General features: G+C 39.8%; 1 protein-coding gene across 2 annotated transcripts in view; it reads right to left on the bottom strand.

The window, feature by feature from the left end:
- The window catches only part of LOC123515434 (putative neural-cadherin 2), a 367250-nt gene that overhangs the window by 85800 nt on the left and 253950 nt on the right, over window positions 1–27500 (bottom strand). Inside the window, exon 1 of one of the 2 annotated variants that reach the window (XM_045273999.1) lies at window positions 10175–10482. The exons of the other annotated variant lie outside the window; for it this stretch is intronic. Within the exon in view, the coding sequence (XP_045129934.1) occupies window positions 10175–10223 (49 nt within the window). The 5' untranslated portion in view covers window positions 10224–10482. Of the gene's footprint in view, window positions 1–10174; window positions 10483–27500 lie in introns of those variants that run through there. 2 annotated transcript variants of the gene reach the window in all.

Here is a 27500-nt window from a genome sequence, read left to right as displayed (position 1 = left end):
ACAACATTAATTACTCTCATCAGACTCAAATAAGATCGATTACTCGTTGAACTTGCAAGCCTTAATTATAGTAATCACGCGCCATCACTGTGATTCAATGTTTGTCCTGTTAATGTTGCTGGTTTTAATATTTCTCTATATCGTCTCGCTTATAGAACTCACCACCGCGGCTTCCTGTCTTAACTAGCCTAACCTAACCTGTCTCCGTAACTCACTACTGTGCTGCTTATTATTATTATTCTATTTAATGTGCACTTGCGTCTTATCTAGGAGAAAAAAATATATACGTAGTAAAATCCAGTGAGGGTCTGTCTCAATAGAGTAGTTGGAAAGGATTACATGTAGATTTTCAGTATAAATGTTCCTTGAGTTCCTTATATCTTTCTTAATGTCATGTACGAGTTATAAGTCATTCAATACTGCAGACACCTTTCAGATCTGATCCAATCACCTGTTAGTTGGTCATTATTGAATAAGATTTAATTGTGTTGGACGAGTAACTGGATTATTTACTAATTATCTATTTATTCATCTATTGCCTTAAGTATCATCCATCACTTAAAATCCTGTAATGCCACCTAAACTATAATGAAATCAATTGCTCGTTATTGAAAATGTTCAGAACTCTGCGTCGCTGCTTACTGTCACCTTCACCACCCTCGCCATGTGCTGCTGTCCACAGACTACTGGCGCATTTCCAATACTGAGGCGTGTGGGATCTCAACCCTTAATAATATTACTCGCTATTCCAACGCGCGTCTATAAATCTGTCACTGCATCACCGCGTGCAGGAAGGGCTTAGTGTGGCCTGTCAGTCAGCTAGGAGTTGTAATCCTTGAGTAGCAAACTTAAAGGTGTCTTCAAACAGTGCATCGATTTTGTTAGCTGCAATATTCTTTGTTTAGTTACGTAACTTAAAGTAGTTTATTCTTATGTTTGATTTAATTGATTGCCATTCAGCCTGACGTTGAAAGTGCCTCGAGGCAATGTGCGTCCATTTAGTGATCTGCTGTATTCATTGATTTAACCACGTGACTCAAAATAGTTAATCTTTACGTCTGATTTCGTTTTTATCTGTCAGGCAGCTTCGTTCCATTTCTAGAATTACAACCTTCATAGTAATTCAAAGTACACACAGTGGACTAAATATGTATACTCTGAATATTTATCACTCGTAGATGGTTAAGTCGGCATACATCATCATCATACCTGAACCAGCCTGAATAGAAAGAAAATGCAAAACCAGTGGGAGTGAGTTTAAGTATCTTGACTTCCGTACATTACTATACGCCGCACGATTAAAAGTCCTCATTATTGCGCAGATGGCTGGGTAGACGTGCAGCCTTATCGTACCTTTATTCCTCTGAATAAAAGAGGAAGAAAAAGGAAAAAAGAAGGAAAGGAAGGAAAAAAGAGACAAGAACACGTAGCATGCATTTTTCTACTGAAGCAATGGGTACTAAAAATCAGTCTTACATAATTGCCACCACTTTGAGTACTTAGCGCTTAACCTTATCCATATGTGCTTGTTTTTGAGCTTACGTACACACACACCTTCCCTTTGATGCCTTGCTTTGATGCTGAAGGACCCCAACCAAGAGAGTACTGAAGAGGTGAACACATCAAGACACTTCCTGTTAATCACATTCACTGGGTATTTAGTTCCTTGCTTTCTTCACATTACTAAGAGGTTACTGTGTATGCGAAAATGAATATCAGGATTATATTATTAGTGAAAGATACAAAAAAAGACTGCTTTCTGATAAATGAGCGAGTGTGTATGTAATAAAAGTGAAATATTCCTTTTTTTTTTATTAAGTTCAGAATTATTATTGACATTAAATCAAAGAAAAAAAAAATTGTGTTGTGGAAAACTTGGATGTGGAAATAAAAGAAATGTTGAGAATTTGATTAGTGAAGTGATGGTGATGACGAGAGGGATGACAGTGTTAATGGCAATAGAGATGTGAACGATTCTTTCATGCGTTAGGTCTCTCTCTCTCTCTCTCTCTCTCTCTCTCTCTCTCTCTCTCTCTCTCTCTCTCTCTCTCTCTCTCTCTCTCTCTCTCTCTCTCTCTCTCTCTCTATGTTAAATGGGAAGAAAAAACAAGGCATTAATTTCTCTCTTCCGCATGATAATAAATTGAACTCTACTCAAGAACTATCATAACTTCTCTAGACGCCTCCTCCTCCTCCTCCTCCTCCTCCTCCTCCTCCTCCTCCTCCTCCTCCTCCTCCTCCTCCTCCTCCTCCTCCTCCTGACACGTTATCACCCTTGTAACGCTGACCTCACTTTTCTTTGTTTGGAACTCTTCTATTTTTTTCTTCTCTCCTCCTTGATCGCTTCGAGGGCCAAAGCGACATGGAGGAGGACCAGGAAGAGGAGGAGGAGGAGGAGGAGGAGGAAGAAGAAGATACGTGGAGGAAAGTGAAAGAGAAAGGCCCCAGGGAAAAGGGTTGTGAGAGGGAGAAGCGTCCACTCTACTCAGCCTAATGGTGTAGTTGATAGAGTGAAAAAGCTTTTAGTTATTTTTTTTTCCGTATTTTTCTTCAAGGTATCTATCCTGGGGACCGTTTTTCAAGGGGATAGGGAATTTATTTATTATTATTTTTCCCCCTTTTGTTTTCCTTGTTTATCATCTGATGTTTCATTTTTTTTCGTCTCCTCAATTCGTTTTTCTTTTTCATTTTTTTTTCTTTCTCTTTTATCGTCCCTTCCTTTTTTTTATTCTTCGTTTCCTTCCTTTTATTTTGGTTTATTTGTTTCTCTTCTTTTTTATCTATCTTTATTTGACTCTGCTTCTCTTTTTCTTCTTTTTTCGGTATTGTTTATTATCCATTCGTTTTTTTTTTTTATTCTTCAGCTGTCTTCATCTTTTTTAAGTAATCTTTTCTTTACTAATCTCTCTTTCATTAACATCTACTCGACGTTAGCAATCCCTATTCAAGTTTTCCAGTTTTTCCTCTTCTGTATTGCCTCATAGAGCTTTCTTATACACTTCTTCTTCCTTTCCTCTTCCTTTTCTCTTACTTTCTCTCCTTCTCTATTATTCCTCTCTCTTCTTATTCTCGTACCACTCATATCGTGTCCTCTTCTCTTCTCTCTTCCTTATCTCCCTTTTCTTCTCAACTATTTACCTTCCGTGCCGTCTATCACCTCTGTCTCTTCTCTCTTCCTCATCACCACTTTCTTCTTCCTTCCTTTTCTTCCTCTGTATTGTCTCCTTCTTTCCTCCTTCCTTATTACCTTCCTTTTCTCTTCCCTTCTTTCGCCCTCCGCGCCATCTATTCTTGGTCTTTCCCTTGCATTACCCACCTTTCCTTCCTTCTTCCTCCTTTCTCCTTCCTCCTTCCTCCCCTCCCTTCAAAACGCTTTATTTCCTTCTTCCTGTCGCTGTCTCGTTTTTCTCCCCTCCCTATTCCTTCCAAGTGAGATTTTCTTTCATTTATTTTCCTCGCTCCATCAGATTGTCTCTCTCTCTCTCTCTCTCTCTCTCTCTCTCTCTCTCTCTCTCTCTCTCTCTCTCTCTCTCTCTCTCTCTCTCTCTCTCTCTCTCTCTCTCTCTCTCTCTCTCTCTCTCTCTCTCTCTCTCTCTCTCTCTCTCTCTCTCTCTCTCTCTCTCTCTCTCTCTCTCTCTCTCTCTCTCTCTCTCTCTCTCTCTCTCTCTCTCTCTCTCTCTCTCTCTCTCTCTCCTTCCCAATATATATAACTTCTGTAAACTTTACAAAGATGGATTTTATAATTAGTCTTAAAAACTGTTATGATTCCAAAAGTCGATGCAGCAATGCAATACAATAAGGCTGAGAGTTGCTCTTTTGTTGCCAGAGTGCTGTTACCTTGAGAGACTAATAAAAGTTGCAGGACAGTCAGATAAATTGGAAAGCGGAGTGGAACGTAACCCAGATGCAAAAGGTTGTAAAAGTCGGCAGCACAAGCATCCTACGTTAAGATTCGCAAAAAACTCACTTGTTAAAGGAACATTGAAAGTTTAAGAGTAAAATATTCCGCCATAATAGTGTGGAGATATGTCAGTTTTGCAAAGAGATGGGTTATATATTTCGCTGATGTACGCAGTGTTATCTGAATTTTGACATTTCAGTAACGCGTTTGTTACTTTAAGAACTTGTGGCATTAGAAAATAAAAAAAATCACCAAATCTTCAGAACTGGGACGCATTTTTACCATGAGTTTTGGATGTGAGTGGACGATTTTATTGACATTAAAAAGAGTCTATGGAGGTCAGAAGATGAATCGCCGAAGTCTTCATTATTTTAGTCCCCACACGCAAATTTCTAAAGCTGTATAAAATCGCCATACAGTAAACATAATGAATATGAAAATGTGTTATGATACTGAAGGAATTAAGTAACAAAAGATAGACCTCCAAAATTCTTAAACCTTGCTGCCTATCGCCCTGTCATGCTTGTTCAACTTTCCTTATAAACAAGTGATGTCTTCCCCTTCTACGTAAGTTCTTGTTACATTTGTTCCACTCACTCAAACTCATACCTGTGAACCCTGATTTCCCTTTGTCATTAATTTGATGTAAGGAAAAAGATGTAGAACTCCTTAGCGACGACTAAGCTCTTCGTTTCCTGTTTCATAAGGTGTTGTCCACTCAGATGTTATTGAATTACATAAAAGTCACTAAGATCAGAACTCACTTTATCTTTCACTGTAATTCACCTCACACACACGTTGTATAATAAACCACTCCAACGAGACTCGCTGAATCTAATTTACTTAGAGAGAGAGAGAGAGAGAGAGAGAGAGAGAGAGAGAGAGGTGGAAATTGAACGTAAAAAATCAATGCCATTTTGCTACCATTTTATTTTCACGTCAATTAAAATGAAGGGAAATCGCACTAAACTTTTTTTTTCTATTCTTTTCATGAAAAATAAAAGTGAAATGGAGATACCTGAAAGCTTTGAAGTTAATTTAGTCAGGCTGAAATCAACTCTTATATCAATCACGTCATTTGAACACAGTGCATCAGTTCTGTTAGTAGAATTGGTAATCTTGAAAGTACGTAATATCAGATGCAGCAAAAAAAAAAAAAAAGATGGTATGTATGCAATATAACTCCTCTCTCTCTCTCTCTCTCTCTCTCTCTTGCTTGGGCCGTTTACGTGTGCATTAAAACGTCCCTTGCACAATAAGACGTTCTGAGTTCCCACCAGACTTCCCTTCGAGTCTCCGCGGAGTAAAATTAATTCAGACTTGCACGGTTGGACGCTGGAGTCGGGGAGACCACTGTAGGACGGAGGGGTAGAAGGACAGGAGTGGGGGAGATAGGAGTGTAGTGGCTAGGGGAGGCTTCACACTCACCCCCAGCACGACCAAGAGTGTGTTAGCAATTATTCCCTTTCTGCTGACTACGATGAACTTTGAGTCGTACTTGCTTACTTGACTTAACTTGACCTTGGCCCTTTCTGGCACATTTTCCCTCCTGTAGTGCCGTGTTGCGATGTTTTGTGTTCCGCAGTGCTGGTTTTGTAAGTTTTGCATCATAGTTTTTGTTTGTGTTATTTGGGTTTTGGCGTGGAGAAACGGGGTATCATTTCATTTTTTAGTCTCCTTCTTTCTCTGTTCCTGTGTGTGTTTCATTGCGTTCTATTTCTGCGCGTAAAGGTTTATCTGATTCTGTGTGTGTGTGTGTGTGTGTGTGTGTGTGTGTGTGTGTGGGTGTGTTTCTTCGCTTACCTTTATGCCGTTTGTCTTTTGTGAGTTCCAGCTCTATTTGTATGTTTCTCCTTTTTACTTATTTATATTTCTCTACCTGTGTTCCTATTAGTTTAATTAATTGTGTGTTTATTATTCTCATCGTTCTCCAGGTTGTGTGAGAAAGGAGACGAGAGGGAGAAACGTACACACACACACACACACACACACACACACACACACACACACACACACACACACACACACACACACACACACACACACAGATGGGATTCGATATGGATTTGACATTATATCCACGCGTTTCAATTTCTCTCTCTCTCTCTCTCTCTCTCTCTCTCTCTCTCTCTCTCTCTCTCTCTCTCTCTCTCTCTCTCTCTCTCTCTCTCTCTCTCTCTCTCTCTCTCTCTCTCGTCAGCGCTATCGAGTACACCTGATAGATAATGAATGGCACCTCAGCGCTATCTCTTTGACCCGATGCCAACAAATTCAAACACCGTGGCAGGGCGGAGACTCTTTTCAAACTCACTCGTGGCGCTGCATTCATCCCAAGGCTCAATTAGAAGGCAATTTCACCGTTTCATTATCGCCTCAATGGTCTTTCCTTCATTATGCTTTTTTCTACTCTCGTCTCCACCTTCTACCTCCCATTTTTTCTACTGCCGTTACAATTAACTCGTTACCTCCATGTATAAAGTGCTCCGAAAAAATACGGGTTTTGCTAATTGGAAGTTTTGAGTTTAATAGTTGAAAGGTTAATGGGTATATTTTTAGACTTTTAAAATACGATAGATAGAATTGAAATATATCAGTAGAGAAACGTACAAGTTGATAGTCGAGTATATGAAAACCCAATGTGTAAGAGGCACTAAACACTGTATTCTACATAATTATCTTCCATTTCTTAAGGAGGAGGAACACAGCAAATTAGCGTTTATTTCTTTCCAATTTATTGTATTTGAGTAACCCACACACACATACACATACACACACACACACACACACACGCACATACACATACACACACACACATAAACCACTGAAACTATACTGGAAAAGACAGATAAACAAAAATATTAGGAGCACAAATAAAGAGAAAGAGGGACAATAGGCAATATTCTTAAGAGGAGGAATTAGACGTTTTCTTCCTCTGAGTAACCCACCGACACACATAAACCACCAAAACTATACTAAAAAAGAAACATACACAAAATTATTACGAACAAAAATAAAGTGGAACATGGACAATAAGCAATACTCTTAAGAGGAATTAGACGTTTTCTTCCTCTGAGTAACCCTCCGACACACATAAACCACCAAAACTATACTAAAAAAAAAAAAAAACATACACAAAATTATTAGGAGCAAATAAATAAACTGAAATAGAGACAAAAGACAAGACTCTTAAGAGGAGGGATTAGAGGTTAAGGCAATATCGAATGGCGAACGTCTAGTCTGGGTAGGAAGGAAGATTGAGGAAGCGAGAGAGAATGGTGGCCGGATGCGCTGGGAACAGAGAGCGAGGGAAATACTTCACGGGTCGGATCAGGAAGGGATGGAGGAAGTCAGAACGCGTCGAGAACTCGTGTCATCAGCCCAAGTGGAGATTTAGGGGAAGGGAAGAGGAAGATAAGAGGTGTCCCATTTCCTTCTCACATCCTCGTTTTTCAGTCTCTTCATCAGCACAGTTGTGTTGTATATTGCATTGCCAAGCTGTGTCTCTCTCTCTTTGTCCGGAGCTCTATTTGTATGTGTGTGTGTGTGTGTGTGTGTGTGTGTGTGTGTGTGTGTGTGTGTGTGTGTGTGTGTGTGTGTGTGTGTGTGTGTGTGTGTGTCAGTTAGTATCCTCCACCATTTCTCTCTCTCTCTCTCTCTCTCTCTCTCTCTCTCTCTCTCTCTCTCTCTCTCTCTCTCTCTCTCTCTCTCTCTCTCTCTCTCTCTCTCTCTCTCTCTCTCTCTCTCTCTCTCTCTCTCTCTCTCTGTCCCTAATTTAATCAATGCCACTTTCTTAATGGAAACTGTAATAACAAGTAAGTTTCTCTTTGATTACTGTAAGCTACCCAGCATTCACAAGAGTGACGCCATCACAAACTCGGTGACGCCAATCCCATTTCATTAAGGAGAGGAACGTGAAGCATTCCTGCCATACAGGCTAATCAGCTTATGACAAATTCCTGGAAAATCATATCGTAAGATAGAAAAAGCACTTGTCACCTTGAAGGTATTTAATTAATTCATTTTGAAGCATGACACAGCCCATAAAATTATATGTAGGTCTTCCTCAGTTCTTTTAAGTATTGCGCAGGTTTTTCAAGAAATAATAATACAAACCATTCTTTTGATAATATTAATAAGTTACGAGCCAAATAAGCGATAGTCACTACAGGATAGCTACTACTCAACTGTTACCATTGCTGCTTGGGTTACACACGCGCTGTATTTCACGGCATCGTCTTCTTTGGGTGAGAGAGAGAGAGAGAGAGAGAGAGAGAGAGAGAGAGAGAGAGAGAGAGAGAGAGAGAGAGAGAGAGAGAGAGTACTACGCATGCGTCACTTGGTACATTTTTCAGTACATGAAGTAAAAACAAATATTTGGAAAAATATCATTACACTTTGATACAGCCATAGATTTCATTTGAGTTTCTGAATTTTGTAAACCAATTGTTGAAGCCGTCAGCTAACAAATGATTTATCGTTTTAGTTAACTATGTGTGTATTTGATATTGCAGAGCTAGGATGTGTTGCAATCACATTATTGTATCAACAAATATTCTAGATATTTTCATGTATGATGTTATAAAAGAAATAAAGAAGCTGCAGTAGTCAGTCTGGCAGCTGGAGGCGTAATGCAGTGTCACAGCTTTGCTGCGTCTTACTCCCAAGGCTGTAATCCTTCCTTTGGCCATCACTGATGTGGCTTCTTGTCAAAGAAAGCGAGTGGCGAGTGTTGTGTTACTTGTACTTCTTCCAGTCATGCGCTGACTACCTTCTTAGACAACAAATAGTACAGACAGATAGTACAGGCGAACCAAGCCGTGAAGAGCAAAAATATCTAAAATGAAAGAAACCGTGGGAAACAAAAATGTGTAATTAGGATTCTACAAAAATGGTTACGAAAAATATATGCCCCATTCAGATTGCCTGACATAGGATTTACATAAGGACAAAATACACGAGGCCCTGGAGGGCTGTGTGAGCTGGGGCTGGAGAACGAGGGCAGGCCAGGCAAGAAGCGAGACGAAAAAAGAAAAAAAAAAAAAGGTTTGTTGAACATATCGAAGCTGGAACAATAAAAAGAGACAGACGCCAGGGGAAAGCTGGTAAAGGCCTTTGTGCTCACGTAATTTATCAAGGCAATATATATATATATATATATATATATATATATATATATATATATATATATATATATATATATATATATATATATATATATAGTTTAACAATTGACAAAGGAGTTTTACTTTAAGATCATTCAGTACTCGGTAAATATTAAAAAGAAAAGATTTTAACATAATTTGTACAAACTAGTGTTCCTGCGATTTTATTTGGTTTAAGCAACAATTTCCATAGAGGAAGCTGACCATCGCAAGAGTAACTCACACTGGATGGTCTGCAAATGATGACTAAAGGGAAGAGATTTGTGGCTCAAGGGTGCGGGCCTCTTGAGGGAGGGGGTTGGAGCAGGATGCGTTGAATTTGTTATTGATTTGATTTTCATTCCACGAGTGTAAAGTTGTTGGAACATCAGTTAAAAGGAAAATGTGATTCTGAAAACTTTCTCGAACTCTCGATAAAGTTGATGCAAGAAAAATACTGCGGTGCTAAAGAGGGACAACCAATAATTGATGTCACGGGCGGCAGGGAGTGGGTGCCGCAACTGCCAGGGTGTTGTTTCTATCGGCGCCGCAGAAAATGTATCCGCAACGATCACCTACTGCAGCTGGCCTCCCTCCTGAAGCTGCTGTTACTATATGAAATTATTATCATATGGCTGAATCAGTTTTACGGAAAATTTTTGAAGAGTTGTATAACATTTTATCCGGGGAAAGAATTTTTGCTCCGATATTCTCAATTTACTTTGCCGAAGCAATCAGGATAAAACATAAAAAGTGAAATATTCAGTACTTCATAAACGTTTTATCTCTGATGATATAAAAGCACTGTAATGCACATGGATATTAGATAAAGGTCCTTATTATTAGCATCAACACAAGAAAAGCATGGAAAATATGTATGCAAGTATGACATATCTACAACCTTATAACTTTATTATCATATTGGCCTCTATTGGGAGTAAATGACAAAAAATAAACAATAAACTTCACTAACAGAAAAACCTTTTACGACATGAATGTTGTGAAAATAAAAATCCAAAAGCTAAAATGATACTCGGCTGTGCGATGATAACTGTCAGGAAGTAATGGCACAAAAAAATATAAAGGGAAAGTAAATGAAAGTAAAAGTTACAATGATTTTAGCGCTACTCACCCATCCATGTGCTGTTGGTGATGATCTGAAGTATCCTGGCGGGATCCATGGCGAGGAAAAAAGAATCGAGGCAGTGGAGCAAGAGAGGAGATACTGCCAGGAGGAGGAAGGGATAACAGGAGGAAGGTTGGCGGTGAAAAGGTGAAAGTTGCGTGAAGGAGGATATATGCTGCCGAAGTAGTTATGTTTGAAAGTATTGGTGATCGTTAGGATGGAAGAAACAAGATAAAGGGAACTGCTATGCCACAACTCTTTGGGAACTTGTAGCAATGCAGGTGTCAGGGAAGGGAAAGCTTGTACACACGACGTTGAAGGTCAGAATGAAACACCAGAGAAATAAAAGGTAGGATGTTGTAATTTAGGTAAGGATATTTGAGAGGGAAAAAATTGAAAGGAATTTAGGATAATGGAGGTACGAAGCAGGATGGATACAAAACAATTGAGGTATAGGATATTAAAAGAAAATAAGAAAAAATTGTTTGGATATATAGGAAAAGGGTTTAAATAAGAAATGTTTGTAGAGAAAACCTTATCTATTATGGAGAAACGAGACTGATAGGATGATAATAGAACAAAGAAGGAAACGGGGATGTGAGCGAGCGAGAGAGATATTGAGGTAAAGGTAGGAACAATTCTGTTTGTCAGGAGGTAAAGAAGCTGGGAAGGGAAGGGAGAATGATAGGTAAGGATGATGAGGAGGAGAATAATAGGATGCTAGCGTGTTGCGGAAGGATGAGGGGTTGCGTCTTTGGCAAGGGAGGTAACGCAGCAACTTAAAATTGCTTACGTCGGTAGCCTCCCTGACCCAACGCCTCAATTCCCTCGCTTCACTTAGCTTCACGATCCACGTCAGTCTGGGAGGTTTATAGTCTGGTCTCCCTCGTCGTGAATTCAGTGTTCTTCCTTCAGCCCGTTTCAGTGGGTCTTATCAAGGTCACTGCACCGCCGAGTGATAACCAGAGCAGAGTCGAAATAGTTAGTCTTTTGTGCTCTGGTCTTCAAGTCTTTTCCCTCACCAAGCGACACGGGGTTTAGAATATTTGCAGCTTTTTCTAGTACGTATTCTGAGTTTATTTTATTCCTGGCTGTGTGGGAAGAAGGGAATGAGAAGCTGATAGTTTCCATAACGAAGGAGAGAATGGCACTGGCACAGGAGATAAAGAGGATAAAAAGAATATCGCCACCAGAACCAGGTAGAAAATATCCCACTGCACTTAAGAGATGCAAAGATGTTATTAGCCAACCGTTAATTTCTGCCTTTAGGAAATCAGAGGACCCAAGAGAGGTACTGGTAACATGGAGACAGGATAGTTGTAGTACCCGTCTTTAAGAAAGGGGATAAAGCTTTGACTGATTATAAACCTGTTAGCTTAACTTCAATTGTAGGAAAACTAAAGGAGTCAGTAACAGCGAGGAAGCCTAAGGAACTTTTAAACAAACGTAACTCAGTCAATCAGTCACAACATGGCTTGACGAAGGAAAGTCTTGCCTTACGAACAAGTTGGGTTTTTACAGTAAAGTTTACGTTTCATGATGCGTAAGTATGTCTGTTTTCTTTTAATGAAGGAGTAAGAATACCTGAATTGTATATATAAGTAAGGAAGGAACAAGACACAAATTAGCATTCTTAATTTAAAAACTAATATAATAAGATCTCAAATACATGATGCTTAAAAAAAAAAGAAAAAAACAACAACAGAAACAAGACGCCTCCATTGAATTAGAGCATGAAGTTGAAATGCCATATTGTTACCGCGACCCTTTTTGTCCTTTAACGCACCTGTTGCCTCCCACTTGGGCTGATTATTCTCTCCCAGCGCACCTGTCTCAGCGCTTTAACGCGAGCTCGGCGCCGCCCGGCAGGTGAAAGCAAGGTACTCCAGCGGTATTGTTTTCCCGCTTCATTGTTCCGATATTGTTATTGGCTTCGCCGATAGTTGGTGTTGTTGTCGTTGTTGTTGTTGTTGTTGTTGTTGTTGTTGTTGTTGTTGTTGTTGTTGTTATTGGTTGTTGTTTAACTTTTATTTGTATTGAAACTGCGATTATGTTTTAGGATTTTTTCATTGCTGTAATACACACGCACGCACGCACACGCACACACACACACACACACACACACACACACACACACACACACACACACACACACACACACACACACACACACACACACACACACACACACACACACACACGTTTCTTTTCCTATCCAGTTTCCCTTTGGTTGCCTTTATATACGTGCCTTAGATCACACGTAAGCACTAGCGCACAGCCTCTTTTTAAGCGTGTCCAGCCCTTGCCTCTTTTCACAGTGGCGTGACCCTCCTCCATATCCATTTACCCTCTCATTTTTTCACCCCACCTACTTTTACCATTTTTTTCTGCCTCGGCGTACTCGTATTTCCTTCCCTCTTCCCCCTCACTTTGTACTTGATCTTGTGACCCACTTTCGCGGATGGTTTGGCTCGATACATTGTTTCGTTCTTTATGATACATGGCGTGTGTCAACTTTTCCCTGCAACGTCAGATTTTAGTGTTCCATTGTTTATCGAGTGATTTAGTTGCTTATTTTAACATATATTTACTTATTTATTCATTTCAAGGGAGATGTGATGAACCTGTTGTTCACTCACGAGTCACTACATGGCGTCCACTAATTTGCCATGTAAAGGTGTAGACGCTCAAAGTCTTGCGTGGCTCCTCATCATCATCCCTTGGCGTGACTGTGTGTCAACAGGAGCCTCGCTCAGCTACATCCTTTTGAACAATCCTAGTAATTTTCAGGATGTGGGCGGGTATGTGGAGTATCGAATGGTGTGCACACAAGCTAAATGAATTTAACATCGATGTTTTCTTATGCATGGCCAGAGAATTGACTGAATATTGACTTTATTATTTTAGATTCAGTGAAGAATGAATGCTTATTTGCCTTGTTAGGTAGTAAAATTATGTAAAAACATAGAATTTAGATCAATAAAAATGGCTTTTCCGTATGATCTTTTTATTCGTAAAATTAATAATTCCGATAATGTTATGAATGTGAGAAAAAATGCAATGGAAACAACGTTTGGCCACAGCACACTTCGTTAGTGGCTTCGTTAATAATATGTGTTTGTTTTCTTTTAAATAATGAACACATGAATTTGAAATTATAGCACGAAAAACATGTATGGCATTGAAAAATATATATTAATGTTGATGTCGGTTTTAAGAAGAAAGTGTAGATCCTAAACATACTAAAAAATTCTGATGCTCACGGAAAAAAAAGGTATTCAAAAGTATAAAGATTTGAAAATTGAGCCAATCTTAGCAGAGCGTTATGTGGAGGACGACAAAATTCTGTCACACTTAAGAGTTCTTCCCCAGTCCCACCCAACCCCATCCAGCCCGGCACGGTCAGAGTCATTCTTCGGGAAGAACAGTTGGAAATGAGAAAAAACAGGCTCATGATTTTAGTTTTCTAAATATTAAATATAGTGTTTTGTTGTGCTTGCTTTCACATGACACTACGTCGGGGATTAAACTCATTCAGACACACACACACACACACACACACACACGCACACACACACACACACACACACACACACACACACACACACACACACACACACACACACACACACACACACACGTAAGAGCGCCCATGCCATTCATCTTGAGCGTGACCTGCACTTACTGCAAACCTCGGGTGAAATATAACGAAGCAGGTCATTTACTACTCAAGGCGGACAGACATCAACGTGTAAACTTTTCTAGATCACAAGCAAGAACAGCCACTGGAGTTAGTGATGTCAGATTTACGTGGCGTGGCCTTTATTTTCTTATTACGATTTATCACTCATTACACCAGAAGGGTCGTAACTTTCCCTACTTTGTGTCAGTGTTAAATTGGATAACGCACGCTGCCCGCCACGTCGACTCAAGAATAAAATTGGGAGACATAGTTAGGTGGCGAAGCGTTTTGCTCAACACGCACCTCTTAATTTCAGGAATATTTCTTAAATTTTGCTTGATCTCAAATGCTTTAAGTTACCCGTGCGTGTCGGTAATTAGTTGTAACTCTCCCGTGAGTGTTTAGAAATGAGGCATGATGAGTAACGCGGCAGCATGCTGGCTCGCCTTTGTTAGAGTAAAGGTTGGTCTGGACGTTATGGAGGGAGCCTGTCTGCTTACACTCGTTCACTTTTCTTCTAGCCAATTATTACTACTGCAGTGGATGACCGTTGCTCTTTGTTTCTCGCATTTGTTCTGTGTTAGTATGCGCCTTCTCTATGAAAACACCAAGTATGAAAGTCTCCTGAAACTACAGAATACATAACTTCCGCCACTTGTTACAATTGTGCTTGAGTTTATTCGAAGGTTACCTAACTCTTCCATTCATAGAACAATAATGTGTGACTGTTTGTTTTTCCTCTTATTCCACGTACGTTGTCTCAATTTATGGTACTGAAAATAAAGATGATAAACGGCATACATTTTGATATACGCGTTCACGGCATTACCCAACTGCTTACTTTCTCATTCAGGTTTTCGACTCTGAATATTCAAGATGCATGTATTTCATAAAGTACAAGAATGTTTCATAGTCTCATAATTCATGTGTTTCATGAATACAGATGAATGTATTGGAATAGGATTTCATGTTTGTAGGAAAGCGTTCATAATAAATAATGATGGAAAAAGGAAGACCGATCTCCTATCTTCACCAAACATCATGTCCAGAATAAGTGTGACAAATAAAAATGACATAGTTAATCAATATCATAAACTGAATATTGAAGGAGATAAAAGTTTGCATCTAGACATTTTAGGGCCACTCGCACATGGCGACGCGGAGGGAAGACAATAGGCACTTTTTTCTTGCATCGGAAACAATGGAATGAAATCTTTACAAGTGCAAAGCTGTGTGCATTTTAAAGGAAGAACACATCGCAGTACAAGAAAGCAACACAGCACGCCATGAAGATGATGCCGCCGCTCTACATTAAAACTTAGCGGAAAGTTGCTATTAAAACTGTCACATGAAAAGTTTGCGTGTATATTTTCTAAAGTTATTAAATGAACTACGTGTTTTTTCTTTCATAAACACTAGAGTATTAGGTTAGAGTGAATGTTATAACCAGTTCTGGCGAAGAGTAAAATGAAATCGACCAAGTAAAGTCCATGAATCAAAGTGATTAATAGTCGCTTGGAGGGAAGGCAAATGAGCAGTTTCAGCACGTGAGATACGCCCATGAAGATATCGTTAAGCCATTCAGCCTCTCGAGTTAAGACTTCCTTTCACGCATAGCAAGTGGAAAAAAAAAGAAGTGAAAAGCAGATAAAGAGTTTTAAGAATCCTTCAGAAATATGTTTCCTGACTGTATTGTAGACTTTAAGGCAGGAAATTATTTTACAAGATTTGTAATAATGAAGGGAGAAGATTAGACATCATCTTTCAGTAGAAGCAGTGAATAGTGATATGAGCCTGCAGTCCACGCCGCTCACAGCAACAATAGTGACGGGACGTGATGATCTCAATAACCTCTATAAAATGCCAGTATCTGATCCACGTAGTCGAGATTAGGCACCAATAAAGCTTTCAAAAATCAGAGCCTTAATTGTCTTCCAGCGTTCCGCTCTCTTTCAGAACTTTGCTTTATCATATCACCTATATTCTTTCTGAACATTGAGAAATTATCTTCCGGCCGTTCATTACCCTGCAGTCTATTCTCTCTGTAAATAATGCACGAGGGAAGGCATGAAAATGATAAACACCAAGATCTTGACGCAAGAATAACATCCGTCTTCTGTGGTGATAAAACTCAAGGCTCAAGAAAACTCCACTGTGTAACAAAAGGGGCAGGAAGAAAAGCAGAAAACATCGAGACTAAGACGGAAATAACACAAACACGTCCTCAATAAGAAGTCTCAAACCAGCGCTAAGAATAGTTTCCGAAACGCCACCAGACAGACTTTCACCTCAGGATATCTAGTGGTGTTCATGTGTTTATCCTCGCCTTGGCCAGACATCGACGCTCCTCAGGGAGAGTGGAAAATTGCAGTTCTTTTCCAGGATCGCGCATGGCATTCACTGTTATTATGGTTATGGATTCTGTGATCAAAACTGTATTACTTTTTCGCAGCAAGACAATGGTTTTAATTATGAAAGTTTGTATCCTTGTCTTTTGCTACTAGTCTTTGTCTTTCATCTTTATCTTTCTCGCATAAGAGGAAAGTGTTTTAGTTTTACTTCTCCTCCTCCTCCTCATTTTTCTCTTCCTCCTCCTACACCTCTTCCTTCTTTTCCTTCTTTTCTAAGAGTAAGAATATATGGGAAGGAAGCGGAATATCACAAAATTCCACTAACTCAGGTCCTTAAATCACCTTCACATAACTTAATTTTTTTGGGGAAGACTGATTTCTAATAGGATCGAAAAATAGAAGATACGAGTCTATTTCTTACCAAAATTATTACGGAAGTTGTGCGGCGCAGCTGGACTTGATTCCACTGTATTTGTCGTGTTCCCTCAGTCGTAAGTCTCGCCATCCGCCAGCCGGTTCTCAGTTACCAGGCTTTGTTAAGAAGATTGTGTGTAGATCAGAGGACTTAAAAATGAGGGAGGATGCAAAACATATTGAGTGTTGAAGCTTAATCGACTTTTAACCATGACTTTATTATTATCTCTCTCTCTCTCTCTCTCTCTCTCTCTCTCTCTCTCTCTCTCTCTCTCTCTCTCTCTCTCTCTCTCTCTCTCTCTCTCTCTCTCTCTCTCTCTCTCTCTCTCTCTCTCTCTCCTATAAGAGCAGGAATTTTATCAGCCATTCATCATGACTTTCCTCATAAATTTTCTCTCGAGTGTCATAACTTCTATCATGTCCATCCTTCAAGCTGCTTTGGCTATTTCATTTTTTTTTTCATTTTAGTAAATGCTGACTATCCTGTGTCGCTATTCTATGATGTGTACAGTGCTTCTCTGTAGCGCCTTTAATCTGTTCCCAGCCAAAGGAAAATACACGCCAGGGTTAAAATTGTCAAGAAGTCTCATAATGCATTCGTTGTCTTGCTGTTAGGTATATTTTCCACGTTTCCTTCTTAATCAACTTGTGCTTTATCAGCGTTTATTTGATAAGGTTCTCGTTTTCTATCATATCTTTTATCTTCACCTATAATTGCTGCTTCACTTGATAGCTGATACTTGTAATAGAGACAATCATACTTATGTAATCTGCGAAATAAAGGAGAGAAGATGCACAAAGGTAGCAATAGAAAAGTACACTAATTGACTGATTAATTAACTGAATGATCCATTCATCGATTAACTGACCAGCTGACTAATTTAGTGTGGTAGAGCAACAGGATCACAACACGCCACTGAGATTCGTCGGGAAGGACGATTTATTGAGATGGAATAGGTTAGGCAAGGTAAGGCATGGTGAGATTAATACACTAGGTGAGGTGAAGTGAAGTGGAAGACGCCGGTGAGTGACCTGAGTAGGTGAGAAAGATGAGTCTGAGGTGAAGAAACCGTTGGGAATAATGTTTGCAGAGTCCACACACGGTAATGAGTCTGGCACTGAGCGAAGAAAGATCGTTGTCTGAAACTGCCAGGCGATTACTTCAAGAGTTAATTCATTGGGGCGAGATATCTTTTGTAAAGTATAAGTGCAAGTTCAATGATTAAACGAGAGCGAGGCGTGAGGAAGGGGACGAAATACGTAAGGGAAGAGTAAAGGAAGGAACAAACACCGGCAGGAAGAAGTGAAGAGAGTTCAAGGAGGGAGAGTTTATAAAGATACAGAAAACTGATGCCCGAGAGGAAGGGGGATAGACATCGACTGCTGACGCTTTCTAGGGAGTCTCACAGTTCATTGCTGGACGCATGGCTTCGCTCAGGGGGAAGCAGGTTCTTCACACATAACTTTGCACAAAAATGGGATTGAAACTTCATCTCCATTATCAACTCATGTGGATCTTAGTGCTTCTCGAATTCCGCTTATCTTCTCCAGGAGGGGATATAACATTTTCTCCAGCATGTTTATTGCGGAAAATCTGCGTCTTTTCACCTTCTTATTGGTTCGCAAGGAAGGTCTACAGATACTAGCCTATTTATGCCAGTCCACCTACACACACACACACACACACACACACACACACACACACACACACACACACACACACACACACACACACACACACACACACACACACACACACACACACACACACACACACACACACACACACACCTTCCCATCATGCTTCTCAGCCAGAATACACATTTTCTTTCATACACGAGTGGGAAAGTTTGAGAGCATCCATTTTTTCTTCTTTCTACTTGGGTTCCTCAGAGGAGAAGTTTAGGAGACAACAACGTTTTGTTTGTCTTTTGTCTTCTCTCTGGCCGCGATATTAGCATCAGCATTGTTTTTTTTTTCCCCTTATTTCCTTCAATTTCACCTCATACATAAACCACAAATAAAAAAAGTACTGAAAGGAAACTGCGGAGAAGGAACACTAAGGAACCAGAGAGAGAGAGAGAGAGAGAGAGAGAGAGAGAGAGACGGAAAAGGCAGCAGATCCTTTAGTCCTTACGTGAAGTGATAAACAAGACTATCTTATCTGAGAGACGTAGGATTAGCAAAGGCAGAGGTTAAGACATTAAAGCTGGAGAGAGATAGCGTGTAGCCGCGCCACAACTAAGCGTTAATTCTGCTGTCGGAGGCTCGCGACGCTCGCCGGATTACGTGCATGGCAGTAAATATTGCGAGCATGGTAAACTGGTGACCCTGGAGGTGTTATTGTTATTGTCATTGTTGTTGCTATCGCTGCCTCCGTTGTTGTGGTTGTTACTGTTGTTCTTGTTGTTCTTGCTGCTGACGTTGGTGCTACTGGTACTAGTGCTGATGCTGCTGTTATTGTTGTTGTTGTTGTTGTTGTTGTTGTCTACTGCTGCTACTGATACTGTTGCTGCTATTTCCATCACACGAATGACGCCAGGAACGTTGATTACAGTGAAGCCATAAACAGTAACCTCTAACCCGATTGTACCGCTGCCAGACCACCACAGTGCGTTCCAAGACGTGTTTCGCCAAGATAAATAGCTAAAAATGTTCTCCGGGAGTGCAGATCGAGTAACTAACGTCTGATACTGAGAGGTCTGTGCATGTTGTGTGCTTCCTGCCGCTCCGAGAAAGGGAAGAGAAAGGTCTGTTTCTTCTTGCTCGGTAACGTCCCACGCATAGCTTCCCCGCACACAACTACACACACAACTCAACCGCGCTGTCAATGGTGCGGCTCATTCCCATGCAGACGTCCCCTATACAAACCCCACTCTCCCTCTCCTCCACCTTCCACTCCTCTATATACTCCTACACTACTTTTTGCTCCATGTCACCCTACCTTCTGCCTGTTCCTCCTCCTCCTCCTCCTCCTCTTTTTTCTTCTCCTACTCCTCTTTCTTCTTCTCCTCCTCCTCCTCTACTTCTTTTTCTTCTTCTTCTTCTTCTTCTTCTTCTTTTTCTTCTTCTTCTTGTTCTTCTTCTTTCTTCTTCTTTTGTTGTTGTTGTTGTTGTTCTTCGTCTCCTCCTCCTCCTCCTCCTCCTCCTGCTGCTGCTGCTGCTTTTCCACCTTTTACTTTCATACGAGTATCCTTAATCACAGAAAGTAAATAGATATGAGGCATGCGTGTCCGCCAACTGAATTGAAAAGGAAAGGTCATTCATTAACTGCTAAAACTTCATTAACTTCAATTTGGTTCTGGCAAATACAAGTAAATACAGGTAAACAGACATGTAGGTTTATATGTACGCCAAGTAAATAAAGAGTTGGGATCCGCAACTGATGAAAACTTTATAGCTTTTGAGTTGCTTCACAGGAATGGTACTGCATCAAACGTAGTGTCGTTGAACTGTTGCAATATTCTAAACAAATTTCAAAGGAAAGGTCAGTAACTACAAAAAAAACATATTTATATCCTTTCAGTGGTTTCCCGGGTAAGGAATTTCATAACACTTACCACCTCTTTCAAACACTTTTTTAAGTCTCCAGGAACATCCATGCTACTCCTATTACTCAGATCTGCTGCCTAACTCTTATTCCTCTTCCCATATATTGAACCAGGCATTAGTATTTGTGATGACTTGATGACTTAATTCACCTCCAGAGAGTGTGTTTTATTACATTCCTAAACCCAATAATCTTCCAATCATCTTGTCCTCACTCACGCGTTTCTCCTTCATCAGTCCTTGCCAATCTCGTAACCCTGCTTTCCACCTTCCCCGTCGACCACCATCTACATTCATTTTGCTCCTGCTTCCCCAAAGGTCCGTCATTCATGTCGAAATATCCCCAGTAATTCATTTCCGCTCAATCTGATTAACATGGTAATCCAATTCGTCCCAAAAGAACCAGCCCACAGCGAGAGACCATGTAGACCCGCGCTGCTCCAGAGGTCTAGCCACGTGGAAGTTTTCAGGCACGGGAAAGGTTAAAGGAAAAAAATGCGATAGAGAGGAAGAGAACCGGAAAGAGTTGCGAAGGGAAAGTTAAAAAGATCTGGCAAAAACTGAATGGAGACTACTTGTGTGTGTGTGTGTGTGTGTGTGTGTGTGTGTGTGTGTGTGTGTGTGTGTGTGTGTGTGTGTGTGAGTGAGTGCGTGGGTCGGAGGGTTGAGTGAGTGAGCATATATGTAAAACGGGTAGTTATATTTATAGTCGGCAGAAGAGTGAATGGATAACAGTAGATACACAAATACTGATAAGATGTATATGACATTTTTTCATGCTAAATATTTGCCTTCAGAAAGTTTTTTTTTTCTTTCATTATCATACCACATTTCCTTCTAAGCTATGAAATTGAGTTACCATACTTCCCAATAACAAACACCCGAAAATTACATAAACAACAGGAACAAAATATTACAAAGAAAACTGAGACAAATAAGGCAATATGAAGTAGTGAAAGACAGAAACATGAATGCCACGTATAAAACAGATCGGAACATCACATTTCCCTGAATTCCCTTAATTAGTTAATGGAGTTCATCAAGAATTTGTCTAGTAGGGGAGAGAACACATTAATATTAGGAGTCTCCCCTCAAAACACGGTGCAAAGAGCGTTCCTTCCTGACTCATCAACACGCCCCTCGGCCCAAGGTCCCTCTGCCGTGCTAACATCAGGATCTCATTAAAATTTTGTAGGTTTTGGCCATCATCACCCTGCTACCTCTCCCTCCGACCCCAGGGACACGCGCTGACCAGCCGCGGCCACAACACTCACCACACGCCTCTCACTCCTCCGGCTTCTAGATACAACACTGCTTTCTTGTGCACACTTTCAGAAATAACACCACACTGAAAAGCCTCCGAAAAAATGCACGTATAATTTAAAGCAACTAATACTACTGCTACAGCTACTAGCTACTACTACTACTACTACTACTACTACTACTACTACTACTACTACTACTACTACTACTACTACTACTACTACTACTACTACTACTACTACTACTACTACTACTACTACTACTAGTACGAATACTAATACTACAACTAACAATAATAATAATAACAACAATAATAATAATAATAATAATAATAATAATAATAATAATAATAATAATCATAATAAAACTCATTAGTATCATTAGCATATACTCTTTATCTCTTAATGATCTGAACACACAAAAGGCAGCAACGCAAAGATTTCTTCAAACAGTTTTTTTTTCCTATTTTATTTAATTTCTATCCAGTAAATGAAGGGCAGCCAACGAGTATAAAAAAAAGGGACTCAACAATGCTGCGTTCAATAATCCTGTAATGATTGGCTGTTTGGCTTCACAATGCTGGATTAAAAAACAAATTACAATGCATCGCCTCATTACATTCAATGAGAAGCGTAATGTACTTCTAAATTTAGCTTTCAAAAGGTATAAAGTCACTGCACACTCATTAAACTTTATAATGTAGTATGTCACACCACGCTAATACGTTGTTGTTGGCTGCTCCGGACCCAGGCAGAGAACACAGACAGAGAGAGAGAGAGAGAGAGAGAGAGAGAGAGAGAGAGAGAGAGAGAGAGAGAGAGAGAGAGAGAGAGAGAGAGAGACGGACAGACAGACATGAGAGGCGTTATAGACAAACACTAAATTACGTCTTGGTACAATCACTCACGAGACACCACGGCAATTTCCTAAACACTCACTAGAGCAGATTACATAGTTGCTGTTATATACCGTCTATTAGTTCTTGTGTGGTAAAAACAGTAGAGTAGACACAGCTAGAGATAATGATATACTGTAGCGCGAGGCATCACTGTAATATTGCAAAATAGAGAATAGTGGGTAACTTTTTTATTTAGTTACTTTTTCTTGTGTGGTTAAAATAAAATAGAGTAAGAAGAACTGAACTGGGTGCATGTCTCAGTATTACCACTTGAGATACCACTACAATACTACAAACGCTAGGTAGTAATGATGATATATTTACCATTTAGTTCATTCTTTTTCTCGTGTGGTTAAAAGAAAGAAGTAGAGTAAACAGAACTGAACAGGGAAATAACAAGGATGCAAGCCTCATTATAGTCACAGAAGACACGACTACAATATTACAATGATTTTATATTTAGTTTAATTTTCCTTATAAGGTTAAAAGAAAGAAATAGAGAATGCAAAACTGAACAGGGATACAAGCCTCAGTATTATCACAAGAGGCACCACTACAATATTGCAAACACTAGGTAGTAATGATTTTATATTTAGTTTGTTTTCTTGTATGATTAAAAGAAATAGAGTAAACAGAACTGAACTGGGATACAAGTCTCAGTATAGTCACAGGAGACATCACTGCAGTATTACCACCATGAGGTAATAATGGTTGGGTGATAACTTCTTCATTTAGTGTAATTTTTTTTTCCAAATATGATAAAAAAAAGCAGATTATGATAATGATATCTCTATTGGTTTGTGTACAATAATTAAAAAGTACTGATTACGTTTAAAGCAATGTAACGTATTATATAAGCTTAGGTCTGTTGAGCCTAAGATAATTCTACTCAGCGCTATTGAACATTGTACTAGTTCAGATATTTAATACGAAAATGATTAATGAAAGATTAGACAGAATTAAATTAAGATAAAGAGAAGTTTCAGTGGACTGGTCTGCAAAGGATAGACAGGCCGACAGAGATAACCGGATGAAGTTGAATGAAGACCTTTGTAAATTAGTGAATCGTAAGAGCTGATAATGATAATGGTTACACCTAATTTAATATACTTTTCTTTGTTGTATTTCAAAGAAGGATTAAAAAAAGTGTGGCCTTATCTATCCTCACGAAGTCTGCGTTTAATTTCGTATCTTTCATTATAGATCATTCTTTTTCATTGTTATAAACGGTAGAACATGACTGCTATTTTTGTCAGTAGTATTTCTGGCTACGTCTCACTCAGTAATTATCAATTAGGAACTTTATTTTTCCAAGTGTGTAAAGAAGAAACAACAACATAGGGTGCTAGCTTGGATAATGATGTCTGCAGCTCCTTCCCTTTCACTAGTTATCACTGAAGCGTCTTATTTTTGTCGTGGTGTATAAACAGAAGAAACAAAAACGTTGCTATCTTGGCTATGAACGTCTTTGGCGGCGTTCCATTTGGTAACTCGTATGATTTTTCTCAGTGTATAGACGTGATGGAAGACTGTGCTTCTGTCCTAGCTTGTGATGTCTGTAGCGGCGTCTCATCCTCTCCTTTGCGAGCTCCAGTCGTCATTAAGAGCTGTTTACCCTTCCCTCTCCCCTCCACTCCCCAACCCTTCCAACTTGCGGCCGTAATTAGAGCTGGGATGAAAAATTATATTCTCTTTTAACACACCACGATGTTTTCAAGAGTTTATTTTTCCCTTTCTTTGTCTGGGGTTGTTTGTTTATATACCTGAGTCTTTGTCTGGGTTATTTTGTTTGCTGATTCATTGGTTTGTTAGTTAGTTTGGGTGTTTATATGTTTTGTTTCTGTCTTTCCGTTTATTTGTTTGCCTCTGTCTGTCTGCTTCTCTGATTGTGTGTTTGTTTGTATTCCACTCGGTCACTGAGCATTCTGAAATCCCTGGCTAGCTGTGCTTAGACACCCTCTCTCTCTCTCTCTCTCTCTCTCTCTCTCTCTCTCTCTCTCTCTCTCTCTCTCTCTCTCTCTCTCTCTCTCTCTCTCTCTCTCTCTCTCTCTCTCTCTCTCTCTCTCTCTCTCTCTCTCTCTCTCTCTCTCTCTCTCTCTCTCTCTCTCTCTCTCTCTCTCAAAGGAAAATCTCTCATCGTCATTTTCCTAAGTACCTTTTTTTTCACCCCAATTCTTTTCACGTATTTCTTTAAACCTTAACCAACCAGCACCCTTAAATAGAAAACTGGAACGGCTGACAGTAATACGTAGATACGTACGACTTTTACACAATTCTTTTTTTCTTCCTCTTTTTTTTTTTTCACTGTAAGAGGATCAGGTTTTGAGAGACTACGCTGCCGCAAGGTTTGGTGGGGAGGGGAACATGATGCCATTAATGCAACAGACAACTCCGAGAAGAACTCTTGAAGAACAAACGCTGAGAGGCAATGTTGTGAACCAAGCGCATCCTTCTCATTCCTCCCCACGCCCCGCCTGAAGCATGGGGTGGAAGGAGCAGAGGAAGGAAGGAAGAGGAGCGGAGGAAACGGCAGAGCGGAAGAGAGAGGGTGAGGGAGAGACAAAGAAAGGAAAAGGAGGAGAGAAGGGGGACTGGGAGAGGAAAAATAGAGGGGAAAGGTGAGGAACATGGAGAAGGAACACATAGGAACACAAAAGAGATAAGGAAAAGATATAAAGGAGGAGAGAGAGAGAGATAGTATACTGCGCAGATATCCTCCTGACACACACACACACACACACACACACACACACACACACACACACACACACACACACACACACACACACGTGGATAACGAACAGGAAAAAATGACGTAACTAAACTAAAAAAAAAAAAACGGAAAAAAAATGTGTAACAGGATGACGCTAATCCATTTTTTGTTTATTTCACAGCAGACACGTGAGTATGCAGGAGGAATTGCTGGGCTGTAAGTGGTATGTTCGCTTTAATGCTGCAAAGAGGCCAGGAGGAGGAGGAAGGTAGGCAAGGAATGAGTTGAACGTGGCGGTGGGAATGGCAAATGTGGTCCCAGAAATTCCTGTTTGAGGGAAGCCCGACACATCTTTTTAATGCAACCTGAAAAATTGCCTCTTAAATTAAAAACCGGGAGAGAAAAAAAGATTAATCGAGGAAGTTTCCGTTATTATTATTCGTATTAGTGTTGCTGGTGATGGTGGTGATGGTGGTGTTGTCAGATGTTGTTTGTATTGTTGTTGTTCTTGTTGATGGTGGTGGTGGTGGTGGTGTTGTTGTTTGTGGTTATGGTTGTGATGGTGTTGATATTGCTGTTTTTGTTTTTGCTTGTTTTTTGGGTGGTGGTTGTGGAGGTGGCTGCGGCAGTGTTGTTACTGCTGTTGTTGTTGTTGCTGCTGTTGTTGCTATTGCTCTTGTTGCAATGAACTAGCAGCTGTAGTGGCAGAATTATTACCCTTCCGAGAGACTGTAACCATATAGGAACAAATTAATCAGCTAAAGAGACACATTCATTGCCGGACTAACATAATTAAGACATAAATCACACCAGATATTCTTCGTATATACACAAAACGAGAATACATCAACCACCACCGCCGCTAAAACCATTTCGTTCCTTTCTCTTTCAAATTAAAACTTCATCGATATTATTTATGGCTTATCGAATACCTGTCTGTTTCTCTTTATGTAAATTTAATCCCGGGAATACTCGTAAAAGGGTTAGGAATTCACGGTTTTTCCGATTCAGAGATTAAACTGGTGGGTTTTCGTATAATTTACCCGGAGAAGGTATAAGGAAGTTTGCTGGAGAGATCAGGAATAGATGTGTGGATGACAAAAGGAGAAGTGGAGGTAGGGAAGGCTGATGATATTGATACTACAAGGGAGTGAGTGTGAATACTATGGAATCCCGGAGAAGGAATAAGGAAGTTTGCTGGGGAGATCAGTAATATGTGTATGGATGACTAAGAGGAGCATTGGAGGTGGGGAAGGCATTCGATATTGTAATCAAAGAGAGCTGATGATATTGATAGTACAAGGGAGGAAGCAGTATGAATGTTGTGGAATCGTGTGGCGCAGCGCTGCATAATGTCTCCCACGGATGGCATTTAGTGTGTTATCCATCTTCTGAATGTGAGTAAAGAGTGAAGGCAAAGAATGAAAAGAAAATATTTATTCAAAGTAATGTTGTATTCAATAGGAGATAGTGTATTAGTGTATCCTTTCCCTCTTCGATACAAATAGAGAATGCAAACTATCATACGTATGTTAGATGAAAAATAAAATAAGCTTCCTCCTGCACCTTCAAGAGTTTATGTGTACGTTCGTAATATACAAAAGCCTTTTATTGTATATAGTAAGTGCCACGTTCAGGCTTCATAGCTTCATGCAGCTTCCCTTACTTTTAAAACGTTCTTATGTGCATTCTTCTTTTTACAGTGTCTGGCAGCAACGTGTACATCGCCACCCGTCATGAAGGAGACGTGGAGAAGCGAACATGAAAGGTGAGTGTTTCGTAACTCTTGGCTTGTCTGGTTTTATTTGTTTTACCGCGCGATGCTTGAGCCGGACGTGGGCGGCGGATGGAGGGCAAGCAAACAAAGACATGGAGAGCAGGACACGTAGATACGATACGAAAAAGAAGCACGAAAAGAAAGAAAACAAGACGGAAGCAGGAACAGAGATGTTAAGTAAATATCAACAGAATGCGAAGTAAAAGTAAAGAAACATCGATGAGGGGATGACGATACAAGAAGGAAAGAGGTATAATAACTATGAAAAGATTGAAAAAAAACACAGAACACAAAGAAAACAGAGAAAAAAAACACTATTGTGTCAGGAAACAAAGATGACACGCAAAGAAAAACAGAAACATAGATAGTGACACTGATAAGCAAATATGAACAGAAAGCGAACGAAACGAAACGAAGAGAAAGACGACATCGAATATAGAGAAAAAGAAAGTAGGAAAGAACCAGAAGCAAAGAAGAATAAACACGCATTAACCCCTTCAGTACCAGAACGCGTTTTCATATTCACTCTGCTTACTATTTGATGATTTTATACAGCTTCAGAATCTATTGTTGGGAATTAAAATAGTAAAGACTCAGACCAGTAATTTTCTGACCTCTCTAGACCCTTCCTAATGTCAATAAAACCGTCTAATCATACACAAACTAATGGTATAGAAGCGTCCAG

This window comes from Portunus trituberculatus, chromosome 39, assembly GCF_017591435.1.
Source record: "Portunus trituberculatus isolate SZX2019 chromosome 39, ASM1759143v1, whole genome shotgun sequence".
NCBI lineage: Eukaryota > Metazoa > Arthropoda > Malacostraca > Decapoda > Portunidae > Portunus > Portunus trituberculatus.
This window is presented reverse-complemented; position numbering and strand designations above follow the sequence as displayed.